The 14,052-nt window shown below is 39.1% G+C and overlaps 1 protein-coding gene across 1 annotated transcript; it reads right to left on the bottom strand.

Moving 5' to 3' along the window:
* Window positions 1-7,441: 7,441 nt before the first annotated feature.
* LOC139407356 (4-galactosyl-N-acetylglucosaminide 3-alpha-L-fucosyltransferase 9-like) lies at window positions 7,442-9,855 on the bottom strand. The gene has a single exon (XM_071151071.1). It carries the CDS (start codon window positions 8,766-8,768, stop codon window positions 7,656-7,658), a length of 1,113 nt encoding a protein of 370 aa, XP_071007172.1. The 5' UTR covers window positions 8,769-9,855; the 3' UTR covers window positions 7,442-7,655.
* Between the last annotated feature and the right edge of the window lie 4,197 nt (window positions 9,856-14,052).

The following is a 14,052-nucleotide window of genomic DNA, read 5'->3' as shown; positions in this document are numbered from 1 at the left end:
AATCCTGTTACAGCTGCACACCAAAACTCACAGACCAGGCAAGGAGGGCATTAATTAGAGAGGCAACAAAGAGACCAAAGATAATCATGAAGGAGCTGCAAAGCTCCACAGCGGAGTTGTCAAGATTATCATCAGGGTGGAAATGACCAGACCAAGGTGCAGCGTGGTGAGTGTACATTATCCTTTATTAAGAACAAAAACAAGAAACAACAAAATGAATGTGAAGTTTACTAGGGCTATACAGGCCACTAACAAAGTCAACTACCCACAACTAAGGTGGAAAAACAGGCTGCCTAAGTATGATTCCCAATCAGAGACAACGATAGACAGCTGCCTCTGATTGGGAACCACACTTGGCCAACCACACAGAAATACAAAACAGAATGCCCACCCCACATCACACCCTGACCTATCTAAATAGAGAAAAAAAACGTCTCTCTAAGGTCAGGGCGTGACAGGAGATTGGAGTATCTATCCATAGGACCACTTTATGCCGTACACTCCACAGAGCTGGGCTTTATGGAAGAGTAGCCAGAAAAAAATCCATTGCTTAAAGAAAGAAATAAGCAAACACGTTCCTGTACAGTTGTTTCCAAAAGTTTTGAGAATGACTCAAATATTAATTTTCACCAAGTCTGCTGCCTCAGTTTGAATGGTGGCAATTTGCATATACTCCAGAATGTTATGAAGAGTGATCAGATGAATTGCAAAGTCCCTCTTTGCCATGCAAATGGACTGAATCCCCGAAAAACATTTCCACCTTATTTTAGCCCTGCCACAAAAGGACCAGCTGACATCATGTCAGTGATTCTCTCATTAACAGAGGTGTGAGTGTTGACGAGGACAAGGCTAGAGATCACTCTGTCATGCTGATTGAGATTGAATAACAGACTGGAAGCTTCAAAAGGAGGGTGGTTCTTGGATTCATTGTTCTTCCTCTGTTGACCATTGTTACCTGCAAAGAAACAAGTACCGTCAGCATTGCTTTGCACAAAAAGGGCTTCACAGGCAAGGATATTGCTGCCAGTAAGATTGCCCCTAAATCAACCATTTATCAGATCATCAAGAACTTCAAGGAGAGCAGTTCAATTGTTGTGAAGAAGGCTTCAGGGTGCCCAAGAAAGTCCAGCAAGTGCCAGGACTGTCTCCTGAAGTTGATTCAGCTGCAGGATCGGGGCCCCACCAGTACAGAGCTTGCTCAGGAATGGCAGCAGGCAGGTGTGAGTGCATCTGCACGCACAGTGAGGCGAATACTTTTGGAGGATGGCCTGGTGTCAAGAAGGGCAGCAAAGAAGCCTCTTCTTTCCAGGAAAAACATCAGGGACAGACTGATATTCTGCAAAAGGTACAGGGATTGGACTGCTGAGGACTGGGGTAAAGTCATTTTCTCTGATGAATCCCTTTCCGATTGTTTGGGGCATCTGGAAAAAAGCTTGTCCAGAGAAGACAAGGTGAGCGCTACCATCAGTCCTGTGTCATGCCAGCAGTAAAGCATCCTGAGACCATTCATGTGTGGGGTTGCTTCTCAGCCAAGGGAGTGGGCTCACTCAAAATTTTGCCTAAGAACACAGCCATGAATAAAGAATGGTTCCAACACATCCTCCGAGAGCATCTTCTCCCAACCATCCAGGGACAGTTCTTGTGGTCAATCTTCAAGAGGTGGGGGGACAAACAAAAACCCACAGATTATGACAAACTCCAAGCATTGATTATGCAAGAATGGGCTGCCATCAGTCAGGATGTGGCCCAGAAGTTAATTGACAGTTTGCCAGGTCGGATTGCAGAGGTCTTGAAAAAGGGTCAACACTGCAAATATTGACTCTTTGCATCAACTTCATGTAATTGTCAATTAAAACCTTTGACACTTATGAAATGCTTGTAATTATAATTCAGTATTCCATAGTAACATCTGACAAAAATATCTAAAGACACTGAAGCAGCAAACTTTGTGGAAATGTAATATTTGTATTTGTACATCAGCGGAACCCATCCAACTTGAAGGAGCTGGAGCAGTTTTGCCTTGAAGAATGGGCAACAATCCCAGTGGATAGATGTGCCAAGCTTATAGAGACATACCCCAAGAGACTTGCAGTGTCACACCCTGACCATAGTTTGCTTTGTATGTTCCTATGTTTTTTTTGGTCAGGGTGTGATCTGAGTGGGCATTGTATGTTACATGTCTAGTTTGTCTATTTCTATGTTTGGCCTGATATGGTTCTCAATCAGAGGCAGGTGTTAGTCATTGTCTCTGATTGGGAACCATATTTAGGTAGCCTGTTTGGTGTTGGGTTTTGTGGGTGATTGTTCCTGTCTCTGTGTTTGCACCAGATAGGGCTGTTTTAGGTTTTCACGTTATTTGTTTTGTTAGTCTGTTCATGTATAGTTTTCTTTATTAAAGAACCATGAATAGAAACCACGCTGCGTGTTGGTCCGCCTCTCCTTCACCTCAAGAAAACCGTTACATGCAGCTGTAATTGCTGCAAAAGGTGTCTCTACAAAGTATTGACTTTGGTGGGTGAATAGTTGTACACTCAAGTTTTCTGTTTTATTTGTCTTATTTCTTGTTTGTTTCACAATAAAAATATTGTGCATCTTCAAAGTGGTAGGCATGTTGTGTAAATCAAATGATATAACCTGGAATTATTTGTAAGGCAACAAAATAGGAAAAATGCCAAGTGGGGTGAAGACTTTCGCAAGCCACTGTATAGCATTTTGCAACAAAAGTAACATGATTATTTGTCTCTCTGAAATGAAACCATCAAGTAGATTTTAAACAAATACATGTCTGTCATTGAACAACCCCATGCCATGATTAGACAGTGAAAAATAACACCAATCGCTTTCATAATTTCTTTGAACAATACAAGCAGATTCACCATCATTTCTAAAAATGGATATATAGTGTTTTGGAATGAAACTATTGCCTATTCATATTGTATGCTGCTTCTGTTTGTACCTGTGTTGTTATATGCACAGGTAGCATGTACAGTTAGTTATACACTCTTATCTTAATGGTAGTTCTGCTCTTGTGCTATCATATGTACAGTGTATTCATTACCTCTTTCCCCTGTTTCAAAACCACTACCATTCCACCACCTTTCATTCCTGTGTGTGTCCATAAAGTATCCTTGTATGAAACCCCCCAATAATATTTGAGATAAAGAACCTTGTCAGTGTGTTGGCCTGGGATCTAGAAACCTGATCTTGACACCTCTTTGTATGACTAGTTTTGCAGCTCCAGGCAAGAACACATTCTTGGCCAGGTGTGGAGATCATATGACCAGTTTCACACTGTACTTCAGATACTGTGCATCTGACTGGATTTGATAAATTAAAACTTTGTGATACTTATTTTCCACCATAATTTGCAAATAAATTCATTAAATCCTACAATGTGATTTTCTGTATTTTTTTTTTCTCATTTTGTCTGTCATAGTTGAAGTGTACCTATGATAAATTACAGGCCTCTCATCTTTTTAAGTGGGAGAACTTGCACAATTGGTGGCTGACTAAATACTTTTTTGTCCCACTGTATATCTCATTTGGAACATTCTGTGGCAGTGGTTTCAGTTACATTTTTTTTCTCTTCAATGGCTTTGGTGCTATTTTCCAAATTCTTAGTACAAAACTCAAGAACTGGTAACACTTGTAACACAGCAATTCTTATTTTCAAAACCTTTTATTTTGCATTCATTTTGTTTGGAGACATATTTCACCACAGAACCATTGATCCAAAATATACTGTACTGTGAAGTACCATGAGAACATCGATTTAATCACCAAAACACAACATAATGATATCTTCTCAATTTAGTTGTTTTAACAACCAGTTAATACAATAGCAAAAAAATGCAAGATACATCGCTCAAAAATACATTCTGCCAGAGTGAAGTGGTGCAGTGAACAAGCGACTGAATTTTTGTTGTTGTACTCAGTGAATTGAAAATGTGGTTACAGTTTTGAAACATTGCAACAAAGTGATTGAAAGAAAATGTAAATTGCCTACTTGTGAGCATTCAGCAGTTGATGAGCATCACATTGTGATCAGACTGGTTGGGTAGGTCATTCCTCATGGCACAATGCCTCTCCCCTTTTGACCCATATATTTTGTGTGTACATTTTGCATAATAACTTATTTACATAAGTATTCAGACCCTTTGCTATGAGATTCGAAATGAGAACCTTCCAGAAGGACAACCATCTCTGCAGCACTCCACCAATTAGGCCTTTATGTTAGAGTGGCCAGGCGGAAGCCACTCCTCAATAAAAGGCACATGACAGCCTGCTTGGAGTTTGCCAAAAGGCACCTAAAGGACTCTCAGACCATGAGAAACAAGATTCTCTGGTCTGATGATACCAATATTGAACTCTTTGGCCTGAATGCCAAGTGTAACGTCTGGAGGAAACCTGGCACCCATCCGTAAGGTGAAGCATGGTGGTGGCAGCATCATGCTGTGGGGATGTTTGTCAGCAGCAGGGAAAGGGAGACTAGTCAGGATAGAGGGAAAGATGAACAGAGCAAAGTAGAGACAGATCCATGATGAAAACCTGCTCCAGAGAGCTCAGACTGGGGCAAAGGTTCATGTTCCAATAGGACAATGACCCTAAGCACACAGCCAAGACAATGCTGGTGTGACTTTGGGACAAGTCTCTGAATGTCCTTTAGTGGCCCAGCCAGAGCCTGGACTTGAACCCAATCGAACATCTCTGGAGAGACCTGAAAATAGCTGTGCAGCGACGCTCCCCATACAACCTGACAGAGCTTGAGAGGCTCTGCAGAGAAGAATGGGAGAAACTACCAAAATACAGGTGTGCCAAGCTTGTAGCATCCTACCCAAAAATAATCGAGACTGTAATCCCTGCCTAAGGTGCTTCAACAAAGTACAAAGGGTCTAAATATTTAGTAAATGTTTTAATTTCTTTCTTTTTTTAATGCATTTGCAAAGATTTCTTCAAACCTGTTTTTTCTTTTGTCATTATTGGGTATTGTGTGTAGATTGATGAAGAAAACAAACGTATTTAATCGATTTTAGAATTAGGCTGTAACAAAACAAAATGTGAGAAAAGTCAAGGAGTATGAATACTTTCACAATGCACTGTGTGTATTGATGTTTTTTTTTTTTATTCACGTTAATTTAACATTTTATTTAACTAGACAAGTCCGTTAAGAACAAATTAATATTTTACAATGATGGCCTACCCGGCCAAACCCTCCCCTAACCCGGACGACGCTGGGCCAATTGTGTGCCGCCCTATTTGGACTCTGATAGCGACCAGTTGTGATCGGGAGATTAAATTGTAAAACAATGTGAAGGCTATGAGTTCCGTTTTTAAATGTATGTATTTCTGTCCTTGAGCTGACCTTGTCTATTAAAGTTCTGTCATGTTTCATGTTTTGTGTGGACCCCAGGAAGAGTAGCTGCTGCTTTCGCAACAGCCAATAATAAAATACAAAATAAAATAAAGAATAATTCCTCTCTCCACGCGCCATATGCTGAAGCAGCATATTGTACCCTACACATAGAGAGATGATGGATAATCATAGCAGTCTCGACTTTAAGGAGACATGGAAGTTATCAGAAAATATAACATTCACGCATTCGCATATTTTATAACACGATATAGAGCCTCATTTTACTCATTTTAGGTCCATCGAAAAAAATGAACTAATATCGATATACAGTCGATTTTATATATCGGTACTCATTACTAATTAGCGTACAATATAATATAAACTAGGAACTCTTTGTTTACATGTCGAATGAGGTCAGGAAAGTTATTTGTAAACATTGGAATTTTCACTGAACTATGAAGAGCAGGATTAGCAAACAAATCCACAATGCTTGCAGGTTCTACTCACTGGGCACACCACGTCATTTCCACCTGGATAATTGGGTAATATTTGGTTGAGAGTGATGTTGATCAATGAGATTACAAGATTTATTCACCCACTCAAAAAGACAACCATTTAAAAGTTTAAATGGAAAAACAATGCCAGATAATGTGTTGATTTATAAAACAGATGTATGCGTTATTACTCTATAATGTATAGTTCCGGGAAACCTCAATGTGGCTATGGATGTCTTCCTCACTGTAAGGTTGAATGTTACATTAGTTTGTAAGACAGCCTTAACTTTAGGCTATTTACTGGATTACAAAAGTAATATAGAATTTTGTTTACTTGACAACGTAAACAAAAATCAACATTTTAAAGGAGATGTACAGTATCTACTGCTTGGATAGTTCCATCTGAGCCACTGGCTTAATCCCATTCTTTAACTTTTATTTTTGGTTCAATTGGAGACGTTAATCCAACACATGGTCAAGTTAATAGGCTATTTATGTATTAAAACAATTATATTGAATTGTGATTGGTTGTCAATGCAACCAAATATAAACAATTGAAGAGGAAAATCAAGTTAAATAATATAACTAAATCAAACTTGAAATGAAGTTTATTTGATTTATCCCTATTCTTTCATTTTTCGTTGAGATGTAGTCGTGAATCCAACATATCAATTGTTAATTTGAAGACATTTAAAGCCAGACTAAGTCCGTGGCACAGATGCAACTATACAAGCAGAATATAAACACCTTTAAATGTTGATATTTGGTGCAAAACCCTTGATTCCTGATTCATCAGGCACCTCCCACCTCCCTTCTCTATTTTCTCTCTTGCCTCTCACTCAAACCTACACACATTATGCATTTGGTACATCTCTTCCTCTTCAATCACCCCCATCTCTAACAATGTTGGTGCAGGAATGATTTGACACACGTATAACGTCTGAGAAATATAATATTTTACTGTCTCTACACATACCGCAATGTTTTCATTTGTGTATTTATAAATTTAAAAAAATGGTGAATTTCAAAAGTGTAAATAATGATATTGATGATGGTGAGAGCGCAGTAACCGATGGACTCCATCGCTTTCATAATTTGTGTCTATAAAATCACAATGTTTCCATTTCTATTGTCATGTGAGTATACATTTTTTAATTGAAACGAAAAAAATGTCGGCCTTTTGCCAGGTCCGAATATTTCCGTAGGAACGGTTTATTTTCACAAACTCGTTAGCCTGTAATACAACATAGAAGCCTTCAAATCTGCCCTTCTAAACGAATTTATTTTAGACCAAAGCCTAAGTAACAGCCATACGATTGAATGAAAAGCAAGAAATAGACACAGCTTTGTTTTCAATTTACTTTAGAAAAAACTAATGAACAGAAACAGGCAATAGGCTACAGCTGGCTTCACTGTTTCCCCGCCAAATAGACCTACAATGAAACTCAATGTATCGCAATGAGGCTGAATGCACTTGGGTCTGTACAGCAGAGTTGTACATTCCACAAATAGATTTCCTCAAGAAAAAGAGCATACAGACAATATGATGATAATCAGTGGCCTAACGCAGTTTCGCAAAAACATGTGAAGTTTAATAGGTGATCTCATGCTAGAGAATTGTACATTTTTCAAGCACATTTTGTGCTTTTTTACACACTTTGCCATAAGGCTGAGTGAGAACTTTGCAGTTTTACAGCTAATTTCCTGTAATTCTAAACATTGTTAGTCATGGTTTATGACCTGTTCATATTCATATCTGGGGAGGGAGACTACACCAGTGATGGTAATAGCTCATCAGAAGGGACTAATTAAACCAAATACCATTTGTAAAGATCGTGAACAACCCTGTACTCCTTATGTTTGCCTATATGGTCACAGGCATAACAAATAGATTGGATGAACTCTTGACTCAGTTGAATTAGATGTTGCTGAGCAAATAAGTTTCTACGCCACTGAAAGTAGCGCAGATATGCCTCATCATCCTTGTCCAACTTCAGGAGGAATTCAGCCAGGGCTTTTGCATTGGGAAAGTCATTAACATGGATGAAGGAATCTCCCGGGACAAAGTCCTCATAGTTCTGTCTCGGTGGGCCCAAAACTACTGGCACAGTTCCTGCTGCAAGTGGTCCGTTAAGCTTCTCAGTGATGTAGTCTCTGTGGACTGAGTTCTCAAAGGAGAGGTAGAACTTACAGCTGGAGAGTGTTGAGAAGTAGTCCTCATATCTCAAGAATCTTGCAAAGGCTTTTCCATAGACATCCACCTTAATATGTTTGACAAGTTCTCTGTAATAGTTATCCCTTACTGCTGTTCCAGTTGCAGGGTTATTGTTACTCACAATCCAGCAAACTAATTTATCCTTCTTGGGCAGCACAAAGTCCTCACCCTGGCCTTTCCTTGCAGTTAAGCGCCAACGTACAGGGATGTCTGCATCTTCCCTATAACTCAAGGTCAAGTTGAAAAGGTTCTCTAGACCAGGTATTCTAATTGTGTTTGTAGGTGATTCCACATGATACCAGATCCACTTCTGGAATGGTGGTCGAGGTGATGGAGGCAAGTTGGATAAATCATGTTTGATGGATTTGTGAAAGATGAGCACCCCGTCTGCCTTGTTGTACAGAGACCGGTCATCTGTCAGTTGGCAGCCATCAATGTTGAAGAAAGTGGTGCAATCTCTAAAATCAAACCTGCGGTTTTCAGGCCAGAACCACAACAGCATGATGGGCTTGTCTGGCTCTGGCTGCTTCTTAGACAAGGAGCTGTTCTCAGGTGGCTTTGAGTAATGACGTGGCAAAGCAGGTTGGGGAGGGCAGATCTGAGATGGAGCTGTTTGATAGTACATTACAAACAGCGTCAGAAATCCTCCTATACCAAGGATCGAGAAAAGGACAACGCGTACAACTCCAGAAACCATTTTGGGCATTCTGCAAAAAAAAAAAACTTTTTGAATGATTTTAAGTCAATTGAATCTTCCTGTACACAAAAGAGGTTGTTTTTACCTCTTAACAGTCTGTTTGACTTCTTAACAGCTTGTTTTACTTCTTAACAGCTTGTTGTACTTACTAACAGTTTGTTTTACTTGTTAACTGCTTGTTTTACTTCTTAACAGCTTGTTTTGTGTACAGGAAGAAAGTATGAGAAAATAGCAAATGCAACAACTGCACAAAGTGTATGCCAGCCCAGAACTGTAAACCAAATCCTGTTACAACAAAGGGGAAGCGGACGATACAGGGCCAAGCAACATGGTAAGAGATGTCAGTTAACTTATTCAAGAGGGACAAGTCTGCTTTTATCTATAAAATAGACTTTTATTTGTTAATTTGCTTTTACCCTGTAGCTGAAAGACAACTATCAAGTCTCTCTCGTTCATGCCATACACACCCACCTCAGGTCTGTGTCTGTCAATAGTTCACTTTTGGTCTCAGTACAACACAATTTTATGGACATTTTACAATGGTTGGTGAGGTGTATTTTAAACAAGTAACTTCAAATCTCTACCCTTTACTAATACAGTTCCAACCTGCTCTTCCGCTTTGTTCTGCAATGTGATATGGTTTAGGTAGATGACAATCTCTTCTAAAATTGTTTCAAATGTATTTGTCATGTGTAAAAACACTTAATCAGACTTAACCTTTGATTATTTCACTTGACCTTTCAAAATGACCCTAAGGATTCTCTCCCTTCATATTTACAAGCAGGTCTATAAAACAAACTATGTTCACTTAGCTACCATATTCTTAGATAAGTGAAGTCTGTAGTTTAATGAGGTCTATAATCAAAGAGAAAAAGATCGACTCACGAGTCTACAGGTTGTTCTTGTTCAGAGATGTTCAGTGATCTGCTTTGTGATCGGTTTTGTAATTCCTACACACACCCAGTCAGAAATGTTGAACTGTGTGATTTGTTTCTCAGTCACATACTCATCTGTTCAAGTATATAAACGTGAAACAGTGAGACGCTGTTTCAAATGATCTTCAAAATATACACCTATTGTTTACATTTGAAAAGGAAGAAGCATCAGACAGCGGCAGAAATACGCTTCAGGGGAAAATTTCAGGAGTGGCAAAGCAGATTGTGGTACTTCCTCCTTAGTCACAGCCAATGGGCAGCAAGGGCAGAAATGGAGAAAAACGACCGTAAACTCTGCCAGAGAGAATTATTCTGAATCGATACTTCATTAACCCTACAGCGATTATGACTTATTTAGGATTTTGATATAAGGGTAATGTTTTAAATTCCTATTGTCAGCATGTTAACCACAAACATAGCCCCCTCCCAGGTATTAGTGTGTCCTGTATCCATGACGCCACTGGTGTGTCCTGATACTACCCGGACAGGTTACCATAACCTTTACCTGTATCTAGTTGTTTTTAGAAAGCTATGTAGAACCAGGATCTATCTATCATAGCGCACTGCGCTTTATTATGGGCGACAGTTGTGGTATTCATCATTGCATTATCTACCAGAAAGTTGGATGGCCCTCTGATGTCACGTACTGTAGGTTGATACATTGTTATGTTTTCATTTATAAAGCATTTTTACAAAAAGTCCCACTCTACCTAACATCATTACTAAACTTTAGACACACAAGTTACCACACCCGGTCTCGGGGATGGCTAACTTTGAAAATTATTTTGGTAAAATCAGAATTTAGTTCTTGCACTGTATTTGTGGAACAATCTTCAAAATGTACTCAAATGTAATGTTCTGGCCCCGCTAGTGTAATTCAGAAAGCTGAATGAGGACCTTATTACCATGAATGTGTTTGTTTTTTTATGACCGTGTTTTTCTTTCTGCTTGCATTATACATGTATATTTTGATGTGTGTATTTTCTGTCATTTATGTAATTCAGGGCTCTTCTGTAAAATAGACCTTGTTCTCAGTTTGACTCCCTGATCAAATAAAGGTAAATAAAAATAATTTAAAAAACACATGTATATATTGTATTGCATATGTTTTCAATTTCTTTATTTTTGTATGCCGTTTTTTGGCTGTATTGCTCTGTTTCTGAGAGTATGGTATCCATATTCTAACACCTAAGTTTTTATTTGTACATGTGTTTTGTACTAGTAGAAACCTATTATAGATGTGTTATGTTCTATCTAGCATTTGTAGTTCTATTTGATATTATGACATCTTTAGCCGTTTCTGTCCCACTATTGTTTGTGGAGACATGCATTCTCAGAGGATCCATGTGAACAGTAGATCTGTGCCAGAAAAGAGGGATAGACCAATGAGTGATATATGGTTGGCTTCTTAGCAATGGTGATCAACTTTACCGCAGAGATGGATTGTAAAGTCTCAGAAAATATATGTTGTGGTGGCAGCTGCAGAGAAGTCCTTGGGGGTACGAGATTTGACTTCAGAAGATTTACAGGTTGTATTGAGTGGTAGTGCCCATCATATCGTGTCGTTGGCCTGGGGTAGGATCAGATAGGGTTAAAGTAGTGGAATAAGCTGGTGAGTTTTAATGAGTGGGTTCATCTATGCCGAAAGAATCCATTGAAGGGATACCGTACGTTGATTTTGGCTTCTTTTAGAGACAGCTCGCTGAAGCATATTGACATGTAGTGTCCCAAAGGCTGCCGTAGAACCCAACTCCTTTTTGTCGGTGACTTTGCGATTGTCTGGGGAACATCGCAAATGAGCAATTTTCTGGTAAATGACTGCTGGCTGGTGGCAGAATATTATAGGCCTATGTAAATTCGGTCATATTGGCAGAATATTATATAAATAAATAAAAATGTGCTGCATTCTTTACCTTTCTTTTAGACATAATACATTAAATTGGGTTAGGCGAATAACTTGAAATGTGATCCCTAAGCCTACTAATACATTCATTAAAAACACCCCTTTATGGGCCATCAGTGGGACATAAGTATTATTGAGTATGTGAGATTGTGCACTATTAACGGCTAATAGAGCTACTTGTTCGATGTGCATTTGTTATCGAGCTATTTAGTTAGGCATCGTAATATTGTCGACCATCATCAACTTATCTAGGGGGGAAAGTCTAAATGACAGTCAAGTGACAAACAGCTGTTGTGATAGGCCTATATCATGGATGCAAAAGCAGCCAGTGCGGGAAGAATATCCAGAATATGTTGGTTTCTAGTGCTTTCCGCCAGTGAAGTTGTGATCCACGTTGGATCCAATCCAATACCCCTACATTTATGTTGAGTATCTGCTATTGTTAGAAGATTTAACAGAGAAAGCATCAGAGTATAGAATATTTTACAGAGAAAGAGTAAAGGTAATGAGTTAATGGTTTCATATTTTTCTGTGCGTCTCATTGGACACCATAAGCTGTGCACAAATTGTGTTGGATAGCCTGGGCTGTTACGCTTACACCCAACTGTATTTCACTTTGTATTATTCAGGACATTTAATGACACATTGTAGCCTAGTGGGCTTATATACACTGGGATACGGTCCAAACACTTAAAAGACACACCCTATCCCCTCAGCCCTCAAAATAAGTGAACATTTCTGATGACATATCATGACGTCTGACGAGTATACACTTGCAGGGCAAGGGGCGAGGGAGGATGTAACCATTTTTAAATGGACCACCCTTGGCCGGAAATTCGTAACTCGTTCATCCCGCTATGATTGTGTTTGCACCCACCGGTAGCTTGTTGGTGCTTTATATGCGCTACAGTTAATTATGAGTGCATGTTAACTTATTTTAAATATATAATTATTAATATACGCCTACTGTATGATAGCTATCAAATTAATTATCTAACTAACGTTAGCCTGTCTCGCTGGAACTTCTGAAGAAGGAAAATGTTTTACTTCTACAATTTCCAAAAGATAACCAAACAAAAACATAATGACTTTTTACAGACATGTATGTACCTTCATGTGCATTAGTAGGACAATTTCTAACGTATTTGCATTCGTTTTTACTTATAGGTTGACTTCTCCATTGATGTTGTTTTTATGCTTTTGCGGACTTTTCTTAGCGGATGTACAATCGTCCGAATTGAATTATGGGGAGTTTCAGGCCCGGAGTGAACATATTTGTACACTCGCAAAGCCGACGAAAAACGAGGGCTGAAGGGCTTACGTTGCAAACTTCCCTTGCTTGGTTCATCATTTGGACCACACTCCAAGATGGCAAGGAGGATTCCCCCAAGGGCATAAAGCGCTGGTAAGTGGACAAGGGTGTGTTTTTTTAAAGTGTTTGAACCGCAGCCAATGATTTGGTGAATTTGAATGACGTTGTCACACCCTGATCTGTTTCATGTGTCTTTGTGCTTGTCTCTACCCCCCTCCAGGTGTCGCCCATCTTCCCCATTATCCCCAGTGTATTTATACCTGTGTTCTCTGTTTGTATGTTGCCAATTCGTCTTGTCAAGCCTACCAGTGTGTTTTTCCGTGCTCCTGTTTTCCTAGTCTCTGTTTTCTAGCCCTCCCGGTTCCACCTGCCCTGATCATTCAGCCTGCCCATACCTCGAACCTGCCTGCCCCCCTATGCCTTTCGGACTCTGAACCTGTTTATTGAACTTTTGCCTGTCCTCAACTTGCCTATTGCCTGCCCCTTGTATTTTAATAAATATATGAGACTCAAACCATCTGCCTCCTGTGTCTGCATTTGGGTCTTTCCCTGTATCGTTATGGATGTAAATAATTATGTTGTGAGGGCCCAGTAACAAATGGGCTCTATCCCTTTCATCATAGAGGCTATTATTACTTTTTGTCTCTAAAATTACAATGTTTCCATTCCATTGTTTCTATTATCATGTAACAGTCTTTATTTTATTGAAACAACCAAATATTGGCCTTTTGCCTGATCTGAATATTTTCATAAATTCTTTAGCCTTAACTACAAAATACAGTGGGGCAAAAAAGTATTTAGTCAGCCACCAATTGTGCAAGTTCTCACAATTAAAAAGATGAGAGGCCTGTAATTTTCATCATAGGTACACTTCAACTATGACAGACAAAATGAGAAAAAAAATCCTGAAAATCACATTGTAGGATTTTTAATGAATTTATTTGCCAATTATGGTGGAAAATAAGTATTTGGTCACCTACAAACAAGCAAGATTTCTGGCTCTCACAGACCTGTAACTTCTTCTTTAAGAGGCTCCTCTGTCCTCCACTCGTTACCTGTATTAATGGCACCTGTTTGAACTTGTTATCAGTATAAAATACACCTGTCATCAACCTCAAACAGTCACACTCCAAACTCCACTAT

The sequence above is a fragment of the Oncorhynchus clarkii genome, chromosome 4 (genome assembly GCF_045791955.1).
Source record: "Oncorhynchus clarkii lewisi isolate Uvic-CL-2024 chromosome 4, UVic_Ocla_1.0, whole genome shotgun sequence".
Classification (NCBI taxonomy): Eukaryota; Metazoa; Chordata; class Actinopteri; order Salmoniformes; family Salmonidae; genus Oncorhynchus; species Oncorhynchus clarkii.
The sequence above is the reverse complement of the archived record's forward strand: the minus strand, read 5'-3'. Positions and strand labels throughout refer to the sequence as shown.

What these genes read in the sequence shown, in the direction of transcription:
- LOC139407356 (XM_071151071.1), bottom strand. Translation starts at nt 8,768, where the DNA reads ATGCCCAAAATGGTTTCTGGAGTTGTACGCGTTGTCCTTTTCTCGATC.